Source organism: Helobdella robusta (assembly GCF_000326865.2).
Source record: "Helobdella robusta unplaced genomic scaffold HELROscaffold_17, whole genome shotgun sequence".
NCBI classification, from domain to species: domain Eukaryota; kingdom Metazoa; phylum Annelida; class Clitellata; order Rhynchobdellida; family Glossiphoniidae; genus Helobdella; species Helobdella robusta.
In genome coordinates, this window is record NW_008703942.1 from 2,212,075 (window position 1) to 2,236,312 (window position 24,238).

The 24,238-nt window shown below is 31.7% G+C and overlaps 6 protein-coding genes across 6 annotated transcripts; 5 read left to right on the forward strand and 1 right to left on the reverse strand.

Annotated features, from left to right (window-relative positions):
* Positions 1–2,164: 2,164 nt before the first annotated feature.
* On the forward strand, positions 2,165–2,449 carry HELRODRAFT_127678 (hypothetical protein; the record flags this gene model as incomplete). Its single annotated transcript, XM_009016048.1, has 1 exon — positions 2,165–2,449. A coding segment is annotated over one exon (285 nt), but the record flags the coding sequence as incomplete, so codon positions are not given.
* A 1,734-nt stretch (positions 2,450–4,183) lies between these two features.
* HELRODRAFT_170221 (hypothetical protein) lies at positions 4,184–7,004 on the forward strand (the record flags this gene model as incomplete). The annotated part of the gene is made up of 4 exons (XM_009016049.1): positions 4,184–4,274; positions 5,092–5,506; positions 5,577–5,945; positions 6,647–7,004. 4 exons carry the CDS (start codon positions 4,184–4,186, stop codon positions 7,002–7,004), a joined length of 1,233 nt encoding a protein of 410 aa, XP_009014297.1.
* Positions 7,005–8,263: 1,259 nt separating this feature from the next.
* On the forward strand, positions 8,264–10,515 carry HELRODRAFT_170222 (hypothetical protein; the record flags this gene model as incomplete). Its single annotated transcript, XM_009016050.1, has 4 exons — positions 8,264–8,413; positions 8,524–8,526; positions 8,858–8,995; positions 9,064–10,515. The coding sequence occupies 4 exons, from the start codon at positions 8,264–8,266 to the stop codon at positions 10,513–10,515; spliced, it is 1,743 nt and encodes a 580-aa protein (XP_009014298.1).
* Positions 10,516–10,672: 157 nt separating this feature from the next.
* HELRODRAFT_76233 (hypothetical protein) lies at positions 10,673–11,146 on the reverse strand (the record flags this gene model as incomplete). Its single annotated transcript, XM_009016051.1, has 2 exons — positions 10,673–10,771; positions 11,066–11,146. 2 exons carry the CDS (start codon positions 11,144–11,146, stop codon positions 10,673–10,675), a joined length of 180 nt encoding a protein of 59 aa, XP_009014299.1.
* A 1,250-nt stretch (positions 11,147–12,396) lies between these two features.
* On the forward strand, positions 12,397–13,640 carry HELRODRAFT_170223 (hypothetical protein; the record flags this gene model as incomplete). Its single annotated transcript, XM_009016052.1, has 5 exons — positions 12,397–12,447; positions 12,627–12,730; positions 13,160–13,250; positions 13,344–13,438; positions 13,520–13,640. 5 exons carry the CDS (start codon positions 12,397–12,399, stop codon positions 13,638–13,640), a joined length of 462 nt encoding a protein of 153 aa, XP_009014300.1.
* Positions 13,641–15,777: 2,137 nt separating this feature from the next.
* Positions 15,778–23,889, forward strand: HELRODRAFT_191013 (hypothetical protein; the record flags this gene model as incomplete). The annotated part of the gene is made up of 10 exons (XM_009016053.1): positions 15,778–16,908; positions 17,426–17,641; positions 18,686–18,807; positions 19,095–19,165; positions 19,557–19,723; positions 20,144–20,389; positions 20,580–20,665; positions 20,741–20,870; positions 21,154–21,450; positions 21,823–23,889. The coding sequence occupies 10 exons, from the start codon at positions 15,778–15,780 to the stop codon at positions 23,200–23,202; spliced, it is 3,846 nt and encodes a 1,281-aa protein (XP_009014301.1). The 3' UTR covers positions 23,203–23,889.
* Positions 23,890–24,238: the final 349 nt, after the last annotated feature.

Below are 24,238 nucleotides of genomic sequence, written 5' to 3' on the forward strand. Positions count from 1 at the left end.
CTGTTAAAAAATTTGAATCATTTACATTGTCGTTGGCATTTTCTGATGGATAAAAATTCTGAGAAATATCATTTTGGCACTGGTTTTGATATTGGTCTTTGAAATTAGATGTTGAACACGTAGGGTCCAACGTTTGAGTGAATAAATTGTTTTGAAAATTATCATTTAAGTTGGAATTCGATTCAATTTCATCAGGATGGTCAAACTCGGTTTTGATGGGCATCTCAGTTTTAAAAGAATTTTGCAAACTGTTGTTAGATTTACGCCCACTTGTAGACTGCCTCGTGCAGATCGTATTCTCTTCAAAAGAAGCCCCCTCGTTAGCATCGATCATTTCGTTGATATTTATTAGAACGACATCATTGTCGTCAAGTGTTATTCCGATCAGTGCTTCGATACAAAACTTTTTCTCGTAGCGCATACCACTTTTACATAATAATGTGATTGCATCTACCAACAGTTGCTTCATTCTCAGCTGCTCCTCTCTTCTGTCCATCGTTCCCGATGTACCTCGTCGAAGACCGATTAAATATTAAAAATGGCTGAATTAACGAGTGATTTTTGCGGGTCAATCTAACGTCTAACTGTGAAAAAATACGGTCGAAAAGTTATCGTACTCATATCAGAGCACAACTGTATTAACAAATTTTTAATTACTAATTTTGCATTTTTTAAAAATCAGATCATACATAAGTTATTGGCATTTAATTGCATATAGGAAGTGAAATAAAGTGTTTGATCCATATATATATATATATATATATATATATATATTTATATATATATATATATATATATATAGATCAAACATATATATATATATACATATATATCCACGGTTTGATCCGAATATTAACATGAAAACAATTACGTCATCACGCTGTTAATATAAACGACATAGCTATCCTTCGTTTTATATCCACATCACATTTACAACCTGAGGTAATCAGAGTTCCGAGATAATTGAAGCTGTTGACTTGTTTCACCTGTTTACATGTAATCATTATGGTGGAGATCAGAGCGGTTTTGCTTTTACTTGTAACCATGCACTTTGTTTTGCTGATGCTAAATTGCAAGCCTTTTCTTTCACTTCCAAAAACCAGTTTGGAAACAATTGTTTGCAATTTTTCCGTAGATTCCGCTATAAGAGCTGTATCATCAGCATATCTTACATTGTTTATATTCCAACCAATAGATATTCTAGGATTTCTAATAATGATCTCACTATAAAAACTGTACAGGTCTAATACCTTCCTTTATTTCGACAAAATTAGTCATCTTGTTACCAACTTTCAACAATACTATTATTATTGTCCTGAGCGTAAGAACGTTTTTGATATATAGGGGAGCTTTCCTAAAACGCACTCCACTCCCCCAAAACGCACCCCCAGTGAAATTCAAATAACGCGTACCATAAACTTTGAATTTTTATTTCCATTCGCTTTTGGTCTATCGGGAGTAAACTTTTAACATCAAAAGCGTGTTTGTTTTGAATACGAGCCTGCTTCACGAACAAAAGTAAGTTTTGTTACCATTTTCGATAATTTTATCAATTCTTAAAATTGGTCTGTAGTCATTCAGAATTATTATCTCTTAATGTATATTATCTTAAAATGTTGCTAATCCTGTAGTGAATAAATGCTATTTAAAATAATATCAATATTTTGCACAGTATCAAGATGGTCGTCTACCTGAGTTCTGTGAGTTTTCCCAAAATGCACCATCCATTGATTCCCAAAACGCACCATGAGGTGCGTCTTGGGAAAATATCAGCAATTTTTTAATAAAATTAAAGAACATTTTATAAAATTAAATTATTAAAATATAATGATTATATTTTCAATTATTATGCCATAATAATTAAAAGTTAAAACCATAATAATTAAGGGTTTAACTTTTAAGGTAGTTTTATGTTACAAATTATAATGACCACATTGTTATTATATTACAATCACAATGTTGTCATTATAATTTGTAACACAAAATTGCCTTAAAAAACCATAATTATGACATAATTATATACTTGCCTTTTATAAATACTATGGATATGCAATGGTAGGGTACCAGTTTGCTTACTTAATGCCTACTAATTTTGTTATTAACATATTTATTATGTACTAAAACAATCATTTTCCTATCATTTACAGATGGGTCGTTACTACATAAAAAAAGCACAAGAGGAAATTATAGCTCAGAAAATTTGAAGAAAGCTTTGGAGGATTTACGTGAAGGTCAATCATATCACAGTGTTTCAAAAAAGTATACTATACCACGTCGAACACTTCAAAGACATATGAAAGGCACTATCCGACAACCAGGATGTATAATGCTTGGTAGATTCCGACTGATTTTATCAGATGAAATGGAGACAGAAATTGTCCATCATGCAATTGACATGCAACAACGATTTTATGGCCTCACACCAATGGACATTCGGAAACTTGCCTTCCAGTTGGTGGAAATGAAGAAGTTGCCTCATCCATTTAATTCTACTAAACAAATGGCAGGGAATAAATGGTTGCTGGGATTTATCGAACGTCACCCAGAGTTGTCAGTTCGTGAACCGGAGGCCACTAGCATGTCTCGTGCAGTTGCATCCAGGATGTGATGAGGTGGGTGGAACAGAAGATTGGATTCGGTGCAGTGGTTGTAATGTATGGTGGCACGAACAGTGCACGTCTTATGAAGGGATTAAAGGATTTGTTTGTGATTTTTGTTGAATGAAACAGAGCCATTTATAAACATTTTATCAAAACTTATTTAAACTAAAATTGAATCTGGTTTTGGTCTAAATTTTTTTTTTCATATTCATTTTCAGCATAAAAAACTCTATTAGAATCACTTATAATGTCTCAAGAAAAAAAACCTTGTAAATCAGTGTTATTGTTATAACCTATTTTTTACTTTATTTTGATAGATTGCAATTATAATGCTTGCTGTATCAATTTTACTTGGATGTCCCAAAATGCACCTGGGGGTGCGTTTTGGGAAAACCTTTCCCAAAATGAACCCTCTCAACCAAATATTTTTTTGACCTGCTGTCGTTTTTATTTGAAATATTGAGGGCCAATTTCTTTCTTTTCACACTTGTTACATGCCATTTCATTTATTGGAATAGTATAAGCCATTGTATTTGATGTTAAGGAACGGCTACAAGCCAAAATTCCTTAAAGGGTGCGTTTTAGGAACACTCCCCTAGTAGCTGGAAACTAGTTATCATTATATATTACTGAACATGCACTATGAATCGATTTTTTAGTATAGCGATGTTATAGTGAATTAAGCTAGTATTTTTTTACCAGATCCATGTACTACTCAATTTTCTGAACATGAAAATATGCAATTTGGCATTCAAAATCTTTACATTTTTTATATATAGTATCTTGAATCAATCGAATTGTTATTATTATGTATTACTGAAAACACATTATAGCTCAATTTTTTTGGCATGTGGTTTCTGATATAGTGAATAAAGCTGATAGTCTTTTACCAGATTCATTTAGTTTTCAATCTACTGAGCTTGAAAATGTACAATTTTGTAATCGAATTCCCACGTTTTTGATAATATGATATACAAATATTATCTCTAATCGACCGCGATATGCATTGGTATTACTGAAGTTCGATTTTTTGAAATGTGGCGCTGATATAGTAAATTAAGCTGGTAGTTTAATAGATTTTTGAATCGACCAAATATTTATAAAAGAGCGTGAAAATGTATAATTTTGTAACAGATTCTTGAATTAACCAAATATTTATCATTATAATGTACGCACCATAGCACAATTTTTTTCAAATGTGACGCTCATTGCAATAAGTAAATTAATGATGTCCTTATCCATGGTCCCTACATCAATTATAATGGACACTTGACGTCATTGTTTTCTTGCCTCCAGTAGAGCGTGTAACGGAAGAGAACATGTGTTTATACAGATGCCTACGTTTTTAAGAGTTTGATTTTGTAAGAAATAATAAAAATGTTTAGATGTAAGGTTTATTTGCATTTAATATTGTAGCTCTAGAAAGAACATTGAAAATGGAGCTATATTTCATTATAAATATATCTTTATATAAATATATTCTAATTATATGAAATATATTATATGAGAAAATGGTAAACATTTATCGTCGCTAACTCCAAAACGTGGTAAAGCACTTGCACGTTATTTTTTCATTCGTTAAAATGCGGATCAGAATATTTCTCGAATTGATCAAATCAGCTTCTCCCAGGTGTCATTACGGCTACACAAGCAAAATAAAAACCAATTATAAAAGTTAGTGCGATTTTTTAGTGCTATTTCATGTAACCAAAACAAAACAGAAACCGGCGAACAAACTGTTTAGCTTTAGCTTTTAGCAGCTTTTTTAGTTAGTAGTTAAAAAAAATTAAAAAGACTAAATTCAAACTTCTAAAAAAACCATAAACATAAAATAAACTATAAAAAAAAAATTAAAATAAAATAAAACACAATAATTATTTCATTTGATTTACGTTACAAAGATTAATTATTGCTAGTCATTTCATTTATCATCGTTATTATTTCTTGCTTCCTACTTGTAAACTGCAAATTCAAATGATTTTTTTACTTTTAATTTATGATTTTTCATATATAAATAAGTTATATATTTTTTAAAATTATACACACATCTGTAATGCAAAATCTTTGGGTTAGTTTTTTAAATATTTAAAATTATACATGGAAAAAGCTTGAAAACTTTCATTAGCAAACGTTTAGTTTTTAAGCTATTTAAAAAAATTCAGAGTATAGTAAACAAAATGTTTTTATGAAATAATAGATAACTTTAAGTTTATAAAGGTATTAGCTATTAAGTAATAATTGTGGGATGGTTAGTTTCCGGATTAAGGTTAAGGAACGTTTGTTCCTTAACTAGCATAAGTAGCAGTTCTTATCGTTATTTTTTCATGTATGTCCCTCCTATTTTACTTAAACCCTTAAACGAATGTTTGCTGATTTTATACAGGTAAAATCAAAGGGTCCATGTTCAATATTCTAATAATTTTTTAAATTTTAATATTAATATTGTTAACACTATTAAAATTAATTTAAATTTGTTTATATTCTCATACAGATATAAGACCTTACAGCTCCATAGTTTCAGAGCTGAAAAAAGCATTATCAGGAAATGATAAACGCACTTTATATTGGACTTCAGTTGATAATCCCGATCAACATAATCAGAGGCACGAATCTTTATTTTACACTGTGCCTAAAAATCATTTCAAACAATGGTTAAGTAAAGGATTAGAAACACATTTTTATAGGTCAGCCAAAGCATTTAATGAGGCAAATATCATGATCAGAAAACCAGCTTTAGAAGTAATTTCTTGTCTATCTAAAGTTGATAAATCATTTCCTCTACTCAAATTTATTCTGCATGGAAGAAATGGCTGTGGCAAGTCTACATCATTAGCTCACATAATACATTATTCTGGTGCTAAAGGTTGGATGATTGTACATGTTCCTTGGGCTGCATTTTACAACAGGTGCTGATGATAAAACTTTAAATGTTTTTCAAAATTAATTGTTAAAGGATGATTATATGCATTTTTATAGGTATTCATGTTCAGAAATTCAGTATTCCACTCATTCAAAAACGATGAGGGTCGATCAACCCTTAGCAGCAGCCCAGTGGCTTGCAGATTTTAAATTACAAAATGAAGCATTGTTAAAAAATTTGAATGTTCTTGTGTCAGATACTTATGTATGGAACAAGAGAGAACAGACAATACCAAACAGCCCCATGTTAGAAATGATTGATTTTGGTCTAACTCGAGTCAAATATGCTACAGATGTTATGGGAGTTGTTCTGAAAGAATTGAAATTACAATGCAATGCAGGGAAGTTCAAAGTTCTAGTAGCAATTGATGGATATAATGCTTTTTACGGTGACACATTAATTAAACAAGAGGATAATCGAGCCAGGTTAAATATATTTCTTTATATTTATTTATTTATATATTTATTTAGCAATTATTTTAGATTGTCATTTTGCTTTTTTGTTGTAGTTTGTCATACTAAAATTTTTTCTAAGGATTCATTTAATTTGGATTTACATTTTTTGGATTTAAGTAAATCAACCAAATTTTAAAACAAAAAAGTTGCATTAAAGGAAAAGTTAAAAATAAAAACTATATTTGAAGTTAAACTTGACCGGCGGATGATGGGACATAGCACTATAGCATCCAGATTATACTGGTTATTACAATGAATGTACATGAATTGCATTGGGATTTGCTGGTTTGAAATGTGAACTAGTTTTTGTAATGGAAAAATTGATCTTATAAATGTGAGGATTGTAGGCAGATCATATGGAAGGTGGGAAAAGATGCATGTTGAGTTTGTAAAGAGACTTGACAATGCAAAAAATGATTTAAAAAAGGAACAATGAACCTGGTTATGTAAGTTGCTCTTGCCAAGTAAAAATGAAGTGATATATCTCTTGCAATATTTTGCTGAGTTTATTGAATTGTAATTAGTTTTTGACAGTTTAGAGTGCTTTCATTAGTATTTATGTTAATTTCTTTCACTTTATTCACACACACACATATACATATATATAGAACTTAAAAAATATATATTTATATACATATACATACGTATACATACGACTATATATATTTTAGGAAACACAAAGCTGAGGAGTTGTCCATAGTTCATTTCTTCAAAAAGTTGATAGTTCCTGATTGGACAAATGGTGCTGTGGTATGCACTGTTGATGGGAATGCCAGCTATCCTGCTAAGCCTCAAAGTTATTTACCAATTGACCTTATTGGGCAGCAAGGATTTGAAGATCTGGACCCTTTTATTCCAGTTCATGTCGACAATTATTCAGAAAAAGAATTTTTCAGTTGTATGCAATATTTCTTTGATCACAAATGGTTTGTGAATCCTTACAGTCAAACTGAAGAAGGTATTAAAGAAATCAAAAGTTTAAGTTGCATGAATCCAAAGGAATTGTATAATTTAGGTGTATGGATGTAAAATAAACGGTTTTTAATGTTTAAAATTTTGAATTAAAGATTAAATCTCTTTTATTTCTTTTTGCTTTTCCTGTCGTGCGCGCAAGAAAAAGAAGTTCGTACTATAAAACTAGATGTTTTTCGAGTAGGAAACCCAAGACACATCTTTAGTTATCTGGAATGTTATCGGGACTATTATCTAGTTATCTGCTTTAAGTCTTACTCAAATTTTTACTCATAAAAAATCGACTGCTTAATAAAAAACTTATATGTGCGGACAATTCTATCAAAGTTCGAAAGATTTCTACTGTTTCTATGTTAAATTTTTACATTCTGGCAAACATTTTGTGTACGGCATTTTGACGGGTCTTTGAGCCGGCCAAACTGACTGCCGGGTGTTTAGAATTTTTTTAGTTCTCTAAACGGTGTGCTTCATGGATGCATATATGAAGAATATGTATGCTTTGCACCATTTGTTGGAATTATTAACCATAAATTTTTTGTTAATGGTAAGATTGATGGTAATTTCTGAAAAATCAAAAAATTTTGGTTTAAAATTGTTACAGCTTTATAACCAATGTTTTAAATTTGAGAGTAAATACGTTTGGATTATATATGGTTTAGATATAGAAATCATGAAGTAATGTGAAAATAAAAAAATACTAACAAAAAATTAAAAGTTACTAACCAATTTATTCACCACATACTAGAGATAGTCCCTATTTGTTTAGATAGATGACGTGACAAATAGGTATATGTTGAGTTGAAGTAATTATGAAATTTAGGTCATGAAAGAAAAAAAGTCTAATTTTATATTTTACTAACATTTTGTTCACTTTTAAAAAATAAACAATTCCTGAATTTTGTAGATAATACCAAATCGGTTGGAATAACTTTGGCAAGGGACACCAATTTTAAATTTGTTTGAAGTAGGCCCGGTTAATTTAATGATTTTTAATATTATTGTTAAATAGATATTAATTTAATTAAATGTTTTTATATTATACATGACATTGATATTAGCGAAAATTATTAAAAATCAATTATATTATTAAATTATTTTAAAATGTAAAACTTATAAAATGTAAAATAAATCAAAAACAAAATATTTTATTCATATTATTTTAAGTTAGGCTTATATAATTTTTATGGCGGTTGTTAGAGGCGTTTTTTTTCAACTTTTTAAAAATAATTAGCATTTTGGAAACTTTTTTAGTTTCTTGACTTGTCTGTCACCAAGTTTTTTTAAAATTATTTATCAAAATGTTTAATTTTTTTAAGATGTCAGCGTTGAAAGTGTTTCCAAGTGTTGATGAGTTGCAGACAAAAAGATTGGAAAATATAAGATGTACTGTAATTGGTTGCAATAAGTTATTCAAGCACTCATTGGCCCTTCGTTTTCACATAGTGAAAGTTCACAATATCATCAAGGTCACCAATTTTTTTGTTTTTAAGTTGAAAATGTAAATGTATAACTTACAAATTAAACTTGATGTCTAAATTCATTTTAACCAGTGTTTCATTTATTTATATTTTGACAGCTAGTTAGTTTGACAAATAATGTTTCTTCATTTAAGAATTGAACAACTTAACAATATTTTGCTTATTGTCTGTAACTTATTGGCAAAATTCTGATAAAATTGTTGACATTCAGTAATATGCAATTGAAGCTAATTTTTTGTCTGATAACATAGTTACTCATCGTTAAGCCTGATCAGCCAATTTGAGTCAATGCATCAACTATTTAAGGAAGCACATAATCAGGACATTCATTCTAACATAATGCAGTCGCTGTAGAATACCCCTGCTATATGAACAATTGTATTATATCATTTGTATTAATTCTAAACTTTCTTTCATTTGAAATCTAAACAGACAGAATCAGATAAAAGAATAGCTAACAAAGAAAAACTTATTCGCAATGAAGTGTTCTATTGTCCTGTGAAAACATGTTCCTATCATTTTACAGATGAAAAATCCAAATTTTTTTCAACTTTCAAACTCCTCAAACAGGTTTAATTTTTTTAAATAAAATGCCTAAATAAAAAATTGATCCTTTTAATCATTTATAAACTTTTTAGCATCATAATCAAGTGCATTTGCCAAGAAAACATGCATGTCAGACCTGTTCATCGACTTTTAGTAGATATTCAGATTTGAAAAGACATGAAAACAAATGTTCATCATTGACTTGCATGGATTGTAAAGTTAGAATGGGAAGCCGTAGTGAGCTTATCCAACATGGGAACTTGACCAAACATAACATTCCTCAAGTTCATTCCCATAAAATATCAAATCAAACTAGTGCACCTATCAACCTATGTAAATATCCAAATACCAAGAACAAAAGCAATGTGGCTTTTCTAACTGATAACTGCTATTCTTACAAAACTATAAAGCCTAAGCATACAGAGGCCAGTCAGATTGTTGGTCTGTATCTCAGCTCAATAGCTTCATCTACTTCATTGAATAAGCCTCAAAACCTTATGAATGCTTTTTATAACAACTCAACAGCTGCACATATGACTACCACTCCCTCAACCGACATTTCTATTGATGATAAAAATGCACGTGATGCAGCTAATGGCTTACTTTTCAAATCTAGCAATCTGAAAGCAGCTGAAACTCAGACAGTGCATTTTTTGATTAAAGAAAACAACAAGCCAACAAGATCACAGGGATCACAGGTTTTCAATCATCAAGATAATTTTTCATTACTTTGCTTTACATTGTTATATTTTGTTGTCATACAGGCTTTCTTAGAATATAAAAGATCATGTTGCACAAAGGAGAACAATGAAACACAAACCAACTTATCTAGCAATTTCAATGTAGCTTCGCTGGCCAAACATCATTCTATCAACAGATCTCTCTCAGAAAATCAAATAAACAAGAGAAATGTTTTCAACAACTTCACCAATTCAGAAACTCAGACAACTTCAGAAGATGTGGCAGAACATACCAGCACTCAGACAATTGAAAGTTTTTTGAACGATTGGTCTAAAAATTTATGCGTTGGTGAAATTAATTCATACACAGCAGGTAAAAAAACCGCATTTATGAATCTTATGATGAATGAAGGTCAGTGCAATTCAAACTATATCAACAGAACCATGTCCAATACTTATGACATTGAAAATGCTGACTGCATATATTACAATCAGCCTGATTACAGCACTGACAGCTTATCAATTGATCTCTCCAAGAATAACTTCCCAGTAACTAACGATGAGATGACATCTAAAATGAAAGATAACTGTTCAACATCTACTCAAACATATTATTCCTCAATGGATGAGGGAATATTTAATGACATTTCATTCATTAACATTGAAACTCAGACCAATGATGACTTTTTGAGTTTAGCATCTGATGAGTTTGCCGTAGATTTGGAATTGGAATGCATGGACATTGAGACACAGACTCACTCTCTAATTGATGACTTTATTTTTTCTGAAGCTGAAACCCAAACTTCAAAACAGGATCAATTGAACATATTGTTTTCAAATATTGAGACACAAACTCACCATTAATGTTCTTTTTTTATTTTAAATAATTGTAAATAAGCATATGAATATAATTTATTGAGAAATGTTACGTTTCTGTTTAGACTGAGCTCGATTTGCTTCTATTTTCATTTTTCTCTGAAATAAATTCTTAGTTTAAAATAAGTTTGATTATTAATTTACATTAACATGAAAAAATATGCTGATATACCTCTTTCACCAAACATTTTCCAACTAAGCTGTCAAGGTTGTTACATTTTCCAAAAAATTTCTTGAAAGGAAACTTGGTGGAGAAAATAATAAATGAAAAAAAATTACTCAATATTTTTAATTGATGCTCACGATGAAAATAAGATCCGTGATTAAGTTATAATTTCATACTTTTGAGTTTATAGTGATTTTTTGTCAACAGGATTTATTATTTTAATTTTATTGAGTTTTTTTTATCATTTATTTAAAAAATTAATTGACAAATTTCTATAGTGTTTCATATCAGAAGAAAAGGGAAAAAATTTTTAACAAACTCCTGAAAGACATGGATTTAATTTAAATTAATGAAAAATGATATCATGCTTACATTTTTATGACATTCCTGTAAAGCTTGTATAAATTCATTACACTCAGCTGTATGAAGGTGTGGTGAAAGATCTGGATGCATGTGTGCTGGTTGTAGAAATCTGCTTTGCTATTTATGATATGGCATAACTGGGCCCTAGATATAAAAACATTTGTTTATTTTCATCCATGTTAATAATGACGTAATGATGTTAATAATGAGTATAGAAAGAATGATATCTCTAGAAAAAAAGTTGTTCTGGTTCAGAATTTTTCATACCATCTAAAATTAAGACTCTTATTCTCTATTAGTATCGTAACTATGCTCTGAAAAAAACCTAACAATTTCTCTAACCTGCTTTCCTGTTTTACTATGCTGACAATTTATCAACAGTTAATCCTAAAAAAAAAACAGGTTCTGTTTTCAATATCAATTTTAAAATAAATCTTAGTTCAGTCAGTCCTCTCCTCCAGACTAATACAAAATAAAAAAAAGAATATTTTATAATATTAATATAAATAATGATACATAATAATGGTAAAAATAATAATAAACAAAAATAAATCTATCTATTATTATTATTATTATCAAATCAAGGTCAAACCTTCTTATTTTAATTTTTTAAATTATGTAAATTTATCATGATCAAGATTATTTCAAATTTATATTATTTATACGATTAAGCATTGAATTTCGCTAAATAAATTGCAATAAATCAGAAATTTGTCTCGCTCACTTGACACACAAGAGTGTAAAAACCTACCTTTTATTAAAGTTAACGTTTCTTTTTGGTCCAAAACTCTGAAACCAATCAAAACAAGTGGTCCAAGTTGGCCGCTGTCATGTAAAATAAATTTCTTTAAAGCGTATAAATTTTATACTATAAAAGTTTTTTAAAAACTTATCTGTTTGCGTTTGTTTCGAAGAAGTTTTTTTATCAATAATAATTTTTACATTTATTATTTTTTACTAATTTATGTATTTTTTTAATATTTTACTCACATATATAAACATTTTACCATATAATTAGAATACATTTTACAGATAAATTTTAATTTATCAATTTTTTTGGTCTACCATATACTTGCAAATGTTTACGTTGCTTAATTAATGTTTACTAGATTTGTGCTCTCAGTTCCATGTGTCGGCAGCGGAAGGTTTCGACTTAATTTTATGGATTTATTATAAAAATTAAAAGTTAAATTAAAGTAGATAATACATTGTTGAGTACAATTGAATCATCATCATTATTATATTATTTTGTGTCTACTTTTCGTTCCCTGACTTTTTTTCTTCAGACTACTAGGCTAATATTATTTTTTGGTATTTACAAACTGCACAAAAGTGAAAAAATGTCAGCAAAAAGAGAAAAAGAATTGACAAAAGAAATCTTGTTAATGAAGGTAAGATTTTTTAAAAAACAACAAAAATGAAAAATTTGTCATCTTTTTTGTATGTTTTTTCTTATTCATTACAGAATACTTTCAATTTTCTAATTTTATTGAATTGAATATTATAATTTATTTATTTAAACCAATTTTTATTTAATTTAATTTAGTACTTTCAAATTGCACTCTATTAGTTTATGCAAAAAAAATGTTTGAAAAATGATGATGAAGGAATGGACACAAAATATTATAATGATGAATACTGGGTTCTGGACAAACCTGATGTTCCACAAAAACCGTTTGTTCCATTTATTTTAATTTTTGTCTTTTAATAGGGTATTTATAATCAGGAACACTGTAACAAATAGTGCTACTTGTTTTTCAAACTGATATGTTAACCTTTGCCTGTTTGAATTTTAAATAATTTTTTCACAAGTTACAAAACTCATAAAATGACGATGTGCTAAAATACAGTTAACCTTGTTATATTTGCATGATCAAAATGGATTGATTAGTCTTTTATCTTATTGCTCTTTTTTTCTATATATTATCAACTTCCTATTGGAATATTTTTTAGAAGCTTTATATTTTTTAGAAGCTTTATAATATATAACTGAAGGTAATCTTATTATATCTCACATATGCATATCGTTTGTAAAATTATACTTTTACTAATTGTCCTTATGTGTTGTTATTTTAATAAATGGAAACCTAATTATTTGTTCAGAATTAAATACAAGTATGTGGCTAGTTATTCAGAATGTGCCAAACTCAAATTCGGTCGACAATCTTTTAATGGATTCAATAAAGAAATAGAGGTATTTCCAAATAAATTTAAATAATTATCGTAAAAATGATTATTTCAACAACTTAGTACATGAATTGTTTTTATATTTTTTTTTTCTTTACAGTCCATCAACAAAAATATTGAACTTAAACTCCGTGATGCAGAAATCGATGAAAATGAAAAGTTAAATATGATTGATGATATCGAAATGGCCGATAGGTAGTACATAAAAATTTTTTTAATAATTGATCATTCTCAGTGATATTCATTTTATCAATATTAATTTTAATTTAAATACAGGTATTCTTCATTGGTACATTCCTTGAAAAATAAAACAAAGACAAAAAGGCAAAGGAACTGTACTAATGATTCTGATACCCCCTTATCTAAAAAGCCAGCATTCAAGAGACCTCCGCCCTAACCAAAATTTTGATAACTTCTGTAAATAATTTAGTTTTATTTAGAATATCAATACTTTTAATTTATCGCAAGCAATACTTTCAATATACATCTGGCTATTATGCCCATGTATGGTAAAGATGATGATAAAGATGATGATTGTTTTTTGTTTCCTTTGCTTGGCAACAACGTCCTACCTCAGGGAACCGGGTCTCTGGATGCAAAACGATGATTGATATTATACCCATGTATGATTATGTAATGAGACTTGCGAATTTTAAAATTCTTGTGTTTAGAAAGTGAACAAGTAAAAATATTTTAGTTATATATGAGCGGCAATTGCTTGCATGTTAATACCATAGTGTCAGGACTCTGGAAAATGTTATTCTTTTTTTTAAATTAAATTTAAAGTGAAAGTTAAAGAATTTTTCTGGGAGTTGCAGTCTGAATTAGATATCTTTATCCGGATTTTCGGAAGGCAGGAGTTGGAACCGGATGTTTTGTCATCCGACTACGAGACTGGTTAATACGATGAGTACATATCTTGTATTCAATTAATGTCAGGAATGAATTTTCGATGTGAGGTCATGTAACAATAATTTGAAGAGTTCAGTCTTGGGTTTTTGCGTGATGGCCTTGTGGTTATGGTCGCCTGGTGCTGTTTCGCAGTAACCGGGTTCGAATATGAAAAAAAGATCCTCGCGTATCACATGCTTAGTGTGTGATGCAAAGTTAGCATGTTTAGCATTTATCTTACCTGATTCTAAAACTCTTGATGTCTCTCATAAGTTTCGTAGTCTAGGTTTTATCTTTGATTCTACTATGTCTCTCTCTTCTCAGATTAATAGTGTTGCTAGAAGCTCTGACTTTCATCTACGTGGAATAAAAAACTTTTGCCTTTTCTTGATGATCCTACTCTTCTCCTTCTTGTTACTTCGTTAGTATTATCTAGGATTGATTATTGTAACTCGCTCTACTATGGTTTTCCTGACTCTATACTCTATCCTTTAAGTAAAGCTTTTAACTCTGCTGCTCGTCTAGTTGCTCGTGCCCCTTTCTTTTTTCATATATCTCCATATCTTGTTCTCTTGCACTGGCTACCTATAAAATATAGAATAATTTTTAAAATTTGCACGTTCATGTATAAGTCTCAATCTAAATTATTTCCTAAGTATTTATCATATATTAATTGAACCTAAACGCCCCGGTTTACGATCGTCTTCTTCTCGCTTTTTCTTAACTCGTGTTAAACACTCTTTTGCCAAATCTGCTTTTGCTTTTTCTGGTCCTTTTCTCTGGAACTCTCTACCTACTTCTCTGACTACTTTGCCTTTGTTTATTAAGTCAAATTGCTTCATGGATGACACCAGTGGTGCATCTTGACAACTGACAGCGGAGGAGCAAAATTTTTTGAAAATATTTAAATTTTGACATGCATGGGGTAATGTGGTAATGGTAATGTGGCTAGTTACGTTTTTTGCTTACCACGTCAATTTTCGACATAGAACAGTGCTTTTCCTGTTAAAATAATTGGTATTACTGACTTATTAAATACTGCTCACAACGGGGAATGGAAATTAGAAACTCATATATATCTAAATAATAATTTTTTTGAATAGAAATTGAGTTACATTTTGCATTTAAATTTATCGTTGACCTGGAAGCATCAGTATACTAACTAATTTAAACGTTTGAGTCGTAAAATCCAAGGCATGGCAACATCGATGTTTCTCAGTCTATTTTTATCTTCCTGATTCAGTGTTTGTTTAAATTAACGAGTTTTAAGTCTGAGAAGGTATAAAATAGTATATTGATAAAACTAAAGTAGCCATTCCTTGGTAAAATTTCTCACGAAAGTTATATTTAGGTCTGTATTCACATATAAAAAATAAATATATTAGGCGCTGTAAAATTATTTTCAAAATTTTCTCCTGCTTATGACATCCAATCACAGGCCGGGCATATAACGAGGTGCGAATTTTGATTTGTTTACTTTTACACGAAACTTTTGATAAGATTTGATTTGCTAACTTAATTCTTTTATTATTTAAAGGAAGCATTATTTTTGTTTCATCTTATTTTATCTGCTCGGATGTGCTAAAAATTTATAATTAGTATACGTTTCAACATTTCAAAGTCATTTTATTTTTTACGAAAGAATGGAACTGGAACATCAGCATCAACACCAACAGCATCATGATCAGGACGACGTCGACTCAGACTCTTCAAAGAAGGTCCATCAATCTGCTGCTACCCCACCACCACCCCCATCGTCGCCACCATCGTCACCATCATCATCACCACCATCGTCTCCACCATTATCAACGTCAACCGACCAATTAATAATGAATCAACCTCGTCACCAACAACAACACCATCAAGACCAAGAGCAACAAAGCCAGGATATTGTCAGTGAAAAAAAATATAATTTGTCGGATTCCTTTGAAGATTACTTGAAACATTTAAGCAGCTTTTTGAGGTTTGACTCACCTGACAAATGGCTTCCTTCAATGAGGTCTGCCAACTCGTCAATTGAAAGTTTAACAAGCTTATCTGACGGTGATGATAAAAATGATTTGGATGATAACTGTGCTTCTTCTGCTGTTTCACTAGATATAAATTGTGCACAAACAGGTGTTGTTTCCAAATTAAAATATGACATGGCGGAATTAGAACAAAATGTTTTGAACGAATGTTTGTCAGATGATGATGATGAGCTTGATGATCTTATGATTAAAATGCCATACCCCATTCCATCTCAAAGGTTGCCACTGATTTTAGAAAATGACTCTGATGATATTTCTCAAAGTTCTCGTCATTCTCAATTTGTGGAGAGTGACATGGTCCCAAATGAAAAGCTACAAAATATCAACAACTTTGATGGCGATTCAACTAGGTGCAATAATAATGATAACCATTCCATTAGTAGTAGAAACAATCATTCTATTAGTAGTAGAAACAATCGTCGTTTGACATGTGAAGAATTTATTACTCATCTGCGTTCGGCCAGGGAATCATGTTCCAAGTCTCTGCAAATTAAAACTCATTTCAACAAAGATGAAGATTTGCCAAATTGTGAGAATGAATCTGGTAGTTATGCAGACAAAAAATTAACTGCTGATACAAAATTAGAAGGTAATGCTGAAGTGCAAGCTGCTTCGAAAGATGTCACAGAAGAAATTGTAGTAGATGTGAAAGTGGAGAAGAATAAAAAAAAACGAGTTAAAGTGATTGAAGAGCTCCTGGCAACTGAAGCAACGTATTTCAGACATCTTGAATTAATTGTTTCTGTAAGATATTTTGTCTGTTTTTTGTAGTAAATAATGTAAACTTTGTTGATTGGTTGACTGAATATGAAAATTAACTAGATAGCTATCTAGTCCTCAAGTATTCTGAATGTTCATCAGCAGACATATCATAAGTCTTATAAATTGTTAGAAATTTAAAAGTTTATAATATCAAAATCTAGCTAATCTAATTTGGTTTTATAATTTGCAGTTAATTTTTAATAGTTTTGCATCAATATCAGTTACATTTAGTTACAGTTTCTCTAGATTTTTTAATGGTTTGATGATTTATGTACGTTCCACCTCGGGGAACTGGGTCTCTGGACGATAAACGAAGATTGATTGATTGATGATTTATGTAGGCCTGGGTTATAATTTTTCAACATCATCTGTTCAGTTTGCCCGCTGCTGAGCAAAATGATGATTAAGAGCTGATGTTGGCAAATCACAGATTATTAATTAATTTTAGCAGTAACTTTTTCTTTGAAATAATGAAAAATGAAATCACTTTCTTCCACAGCTGTTCATGCAGCCTCTCATGGACTCACACATAATTCCAGAACCAGCAATAGTTGAGATATTTGGGAACATCCGACTGATAATGTCAGTGAACATGGAGCTGTCGTCGCACATGAGGTCTGAAAGCATCGGGCAGGCCTTCCTCCACCTGGCCCCCTTTCTCAAGTTGTATTCAACGTACGCTCAGAACCATGAGAGAGCCCTGGCCGTTCTTCTGGTCTGGATTTTTATTTCAACATTATTTTCAAATTGGTTGACTTTTCAATAATTGGGTTTTCATTAAATTAATCTTTAGGTCTTATTACTTTTGAGAGCTAAATCAAATGACATAAAATATAACTAATGACTGGTTTGATGACTCAAATTGTTTATAACAGCAGAACGTTTGAAATTTTATTTTGCATTTCAGCACTATATTTACCATCTTCAATCATTACAATAATGCTCCACTAAGACTTCTTTTGTTTTACTTTCCCAATTTTTTGGCTCATCAGATTTTACTTGCTTACATTTTTTGATGTCACTAAATTTATATGTTCACCTGGTGATGTGGAGAAATTAAATTGCTTTTTGTCTTAGTGAAACATTTTTATTGATATATATATATATATATTTTTTTTTATTTATATTATTTTTATTTATATCTCGATCTCCTTATCAATGTCACAATGTTCTCATTCAATGATGGGACTGAATGAGGACATTGTGACATTGATAAGGAGATTGAGATTGCGGTGGTATGGACATGTGTTGAGAAGGGATGAAAGGGTCGGGATTAGGCGAGCGTTGGAGTTCGAGGTTGAAGGAGTGGTAGGAAGGGGTCGTCTGCGATTGGGATGGAGAGAGCAGGTGGAGAAGGACAGGGTGAAAGCGGGGTTGCGTGATACTGAGGTGAGTGACAGATGTGGATGGCGTCGAGGGGTATTTCGGTTTCATCATAGGTAGCCAAACGGCAACCCCTGATCTCGGGGAAAATGTCGTCTAAACGTGTGTTGTTGTTATATTTATATATAGTTAAAGATATGAATGGTTTGATGATGGTTGAAGATAGGAAGAACATGATAAAAGATATACAGATAATATATCTGTAACATTGTAAGTGGTTCTGCATATGTCAGAGCTGCAAAAATAATAAAAGACTAAATATATATATATATATACATATATATATATATATAAATATGTGTGTATATATATATATATGTGTATGTATATATACATATATATAATCAACTGAAAATGTATTAAACTTGCAACACAGGAATGGGATCAGAAGTCTGCAGAGTTTTCCAAGTTTCGTCGTCAACAGGAGGAGTTAGCGGACATGAATGGATTGAAGTTGAATGCTCTTCTCATCACCCCCGTTCAGAGAATTCCTAGGTGGTAATGTCATGACGATGTCACGCATTTTGATGATGTCATGATGATGTCACACGTTTTGTTGATGATGTTTATGATGGTGGTCTTGTAAATTGCGGCAGATGGTGTTGTTGATACTGATTCTAAAGATGTGATGCTTTCGGTTTTAATTACGTTAATTCTCGTTGTGGGATTAAGTTTCTTCATTGTGTGATGATGATGATGACACGAATTTTTTTAAAACATTAGCATATAATTTTAATATTGTCCAATAAAGATATATTGTTAAATAATTTCGATTGATGTATCAGGTACAAACTGCTCCTCGAAGAGTTGCTATCTTGCACGCCTCTCGACCACGATGATTACTGGCCCATTAAAAGTTGGCTCCTTCATCTTCATCCTTCATCTGTTAAATTATTATTTTAGAATTTTGTTTGAGATGAAATGAGTTAGCTTCGTTATGATTGTTATAAGAGAGTAAGTTTTAGTGCGAAGGCTAGAAACCTGGATTTATTTTGTTTCTTCACCACGAACAACAATAATGTTTGAAGGGGTTGAATCATAAACTTTCAGTCATTTTATGAAATTTTTTTTTCATAAGTTTTACAGGAAATTAATGTTTTTAAAAATCTAAAGAGGTGATACTTGGAAATGTTTGCTTACTTTGATGAATATTAAAATTATTTTTGTATTTTTTTTTCTTCTTTTGTAAATTTCTTTTGTACTCTGATCGAACAAATGGCCGACAAACTCAAACAACGACATCCCAGATGCAGTTGTGGAGGTGCAGCACGTGGCAAGTCACATCAACGAGCACATCAGACAGCAGGACAACTTCATGAAGATGCTCGCCATACAGAAATGTTTCAACGCATCCAATGCTCCGAGGATATTCGTTCCCGGCAGAATGTTCATTAAAGAGGGCCCTTTAAGGAAGGTGAGGATTGCATGCAGATGGTAGTTGAAATTATTTAATGGGAAGTTGTTTTTTCGAATGTATCTTCTTGCTGCTGGTTTAAAAGCTTTTCGGTTATTTGTTTTTACGTTACTAAGTCAATATTTACTTCGTAGGTCGGATGTTAATTCTAGAAATAAAGTAAGGTGTTAATATATGGAAAAAAGTTTATAATGACAGATTCTTTAACAAATTTGGGGGGTGCAAATTCTGTGAGATATTTCATTGTAGTTGTAATGGGTTTGTTAGATAATGTAATTGTTAAAAAATTTATCTGTAGAGATTTGTAATGTTGACGAAGGTAAAGTTGGCAGAAGAGATTTTGTGTAAGGAATTGAAAATTACAGTAATTGTGCAAATTTGAATAATATTGATTGAATTAATAAATATATTGTGGACAAGGTCTCCCAACATGGCAACAAATCTCACGAGCGAATGTTCTTCCTCTTCTCAGACATGCTAATGTACGCTAAGCCAACGGCCCTCTCAAACACCACCACCACCAACAACAACACTAACAACAACTGTTATAACAACATTAATAGCAATAACTACCATTCACTTGTGTGTTGTTGCATGCTGCCACTGCATCATTGCAAGGTTGAACAAGTGCTCGGTGGTGCAGATGGACAGGGATTGTTGTTCACTGTTAGTTCATTGTTTCCTTGACGCCATTTGGTCGTTGTTTTCATCGTTTTCATTAACTTGTTGCTCCGTTCATTGTTCTGTTGTTGTTTGATTTATGTTTCCCTAGAATAAATTTACAACACATGTTCAGTAGAAAGGCATGCATTTACTTTTACATAGATTCATAAATAAATTAAACTTATGGAACAAGGTGACTTGCAAAAAGGAACATCTCCTGTTGTTCTCCGACCAGAAGACTGCCAACAACTGGATAACTGTCCTCAACAAACAAATCAGGTTGTCATTTATCTTTCATTTTTAAACGTTTGCGTAACATGCGACGGGCATAACGTAATAAATGATTAACCACAGTGAGATAAGAAGCAGTCGTCAGACACTGAGGAAGAGGAGCAGCGTCCAGCAGCCAATGCGCAGTGAAGGTTTCATGAAGTTTCTCAGACGAAGGAACAACCACAACAACGATGCCGATCATGACGACAATGTTGGTGCTCATTCTTACTGTTTGTAAATCATTTTTTACGTAGATTGGTGCATGAGCCTTCAATTAAAATATCTCATGAACTTGCCTTTCGTCTAATTGCTTAATATAGGTGATGTTAATATTAGCTAGCACAAATGAATACTTTACTTAGTTATTCATTTCATCCAGGCTTTTATAATTTTTCTTAGCTTTCAATTGATTCAATAAATTTGTCAATTCATTGAACTTATAAATCTATTTCGATTGATGAGCAGTTGCACCTTAAAATATTTTAAAAACAAAGCAGACATTCAAGAGTACGCCTGAAAAGATGAAGCAGGCGAAGAAGCACGCGGAGAAGGTGATCAGGAAGCAGCAGCTGTCGCGTCAGAAGCAGCAGTCCATCCTCAGCAAGCTGACGCCATCAACGGCGAACCATGCTGCTGCTGCTGCTAGGAAGCTCAACTGTGATTCGAACAGGTGGACGAGCACGTGCACGCAACAGAACCTGCCCAACAAACACTTCTCCTCTGGCCTGGCCTGTCTGAAGAAAAATAAAAAGAAAATGTTTCTAGAGGATCAAGAAGCGGGGAAACCCAAGGTGGTTGTTAATGTGTTTTTGTGAGCGCGCGTGTGTGTGTATGTATGTATGTGTGAGTGTGTAGGTGTGAGTGTGTGTGTATGTGTGAGTGTGTGTGTACATTAGTGTAAATCATTATGATGTTGTTTCATATGAGATGAACACGTGATATAATTTTCTGTTGGATGAAAGAGTAGTACAATGAATATGGTGCTTGAACATTCGATACCATGTGGCAAATGATTTGATGAATGTAATCAATTTATTTTTGTAATTCTGACAAGTCGTTTACAATTATTTCAAATTTTTTTTACTAAATTTCGTAATCATGACATTGTTGAAATAAATCATTTTTATAAAAGTTTTATAACGAACAATATTCACTCATTGCAGGTGTTTGCTGACTTGACTATCGTAGAGGAGCACCATGGCATATTTGCTGGCAACAACAACATCACGCTGAATGACACTATTGATATAATATCACAACCAAACACGAATTACATAATTAATATTAATAATAACATTAGTGAATTCAAGCGAGATATAAAAAGTGAAAAAGACGACATGAAAAGCCCAGTTCCCAGCAGTGCTACCATGCAATCAACTCACTCGACAACTCCAAACAAACACGTTGGCAGGGCAGATGTTGAAACGTCCCATAAAAACATTAATAATAATTGTGTAATTACGCCAAAAACACCAAATCAGGTTTCGGCATCGGCTAACAAAGCTGCTTTTTCTACCAGAACGTTGAATAAGTTCATTTCCAAGACAATATACAGGAGACATGAATGTGGTCGCCCAACGCCGTCGCCATCCAAGCTAGCAACGCAGACACCAACAGCATTGGAATCGACCGCTACTTTTACTAAACAAATGCCAGCAACAGAAACTAGAGTTTCAGCTATAAAGAAATCTTTCATCCACCAGAGAACAAAATCATACAACGACTGCAGCAGCAGCAGTAGTAGTACAATTCTCTCAAACACTGACCGACCTAAGAAAACTTCCGTTGAATTGAATTTGCCGAGTGGTCAACGTGTTGCTACAGCTTGTGATTATCGAGACTCAGATGCTAGTCATGAACAAATTGATCGTGATCAATTAAGGTTGAGCTTGAAAAGGAGTCAACCGAAAAAACTTGATGCCAAAAATTTTCCAACAACTCCTCGAAGTAACAGTGTTTTTGCATCAAAATTGATTCGAACGCCCTCAAAATTATTTTCTTCGCCGGCAGATTCAATCTCACCATCTCCGATTCTTGCAAGAAGCAGCAGCAAACAAGGGAACATCGGCGAATTCAACTGTTACTCACCTCTCACAAATGTAGAAGCATCGAGTAACTCTAACAACATTTATCAGTGTGAAACCAGAGGAACGGTTGAACCGGGTGAGTTCGACAATCGCAACAATAACGAAAACATCAACCCCAGAGACACCGTAGGAGAATGTGACATGGCAATCAATCTATCCCCTTTCCTTCGCATGGATTGCAACATTTCGAGAAACGTTACAATTAGGAAACGTTCGAAACTACTGCGGTCATCAACCCTCATCGTAAGGAAGGATCTGCCAAGAGTGAGCAAGGATAGTGGTTGCTGCAGCGATATCATCGGGGCTAATGAACTCAACCGCTATCACTCTGCTCCTGGGCAAGAGGATGGTCATGCTGATGTTGATGGTAATAATTATTATGATGGTGACAGTGACGAGGCTGAAGCCTGTGTGCTTAGGAATTTATCATTCAAACTAGCACTATCAGAAAATTGATGTTGCTTCTGTTTCATTGATGGCTTAAGTTTTCTGCAAAATAACTATTTTAGTTTTTTTTTTTTTCTTTCTGTTTCGATTTTCTCTCCATTCCCCTCCCTCTCTCCTCTTTTTCTCTCCCCCCCTCTCTCTCTTTCTCTATAAAAATTTATTTTAAATTGATAGGTGATTGCTTTCATACCTAACATATCAGTTTATTTTTTTTACCACGTTGCAATTTTACTGACCAGTCTAAATTTATATACATTAACAGAGTAGTAGCTACATAATATTTTTTTTTATTAACATATGATGTCTCGATTATTTCGTTGAGAGGATTGTGAAATATTTAAATGCACTGCTTTTGACTTTTCCAATTTGAAATCTTATTTTTTCTACTTTAGGATGTTGCAATCATGTATAGGTAATATGCTATAAATATATATGAATTTATTTATTATTCTTTTATTTTATGTATGTATTAATATTTATGTATAGGACTCAAATTAGCTTATTCTATTATTTAACAAGAATCAATATGCCCCATTAAATATTTTCATCAAATGTTGAATCATGTTTGATATATATTGCGTACTACATTGAAGATTTTTTTAAATTTACAATGATTTCTTCATTTTTTTAGTAAAAGATTCTTAAAGAATCGAATTGATTTTTTAACACTTATAAAAAAAGTTCATTTCTGAGCAACTACTTCTTTTCATTTTTCAATTTTTCCCTAACGCGCAAAACAATTATAAATCTCGATTCACAGTAAGGACAATACCCAAAAATGTCATGCCATTTGAAATCAAGCGATTTTTCGCTTCCATTTTAATGGCTCATTTTCTTCCCTTATGCCATCAGGATGTGCGCCAGTCTTGTCAGAAAATTCCTCATCTATCGTCAATATGAACTCATTCCCAAGTGTAAAATCAGTTTTTGCGTTAAAAAATAAAAGGAACTGTCTTAACTCACAGCCTATTTACTTTTTCATTTTTGTTTTGAGATGATTTTTCTTTTTCGAACTGAAGCCCCTTCATCTATCGTCATAATGACA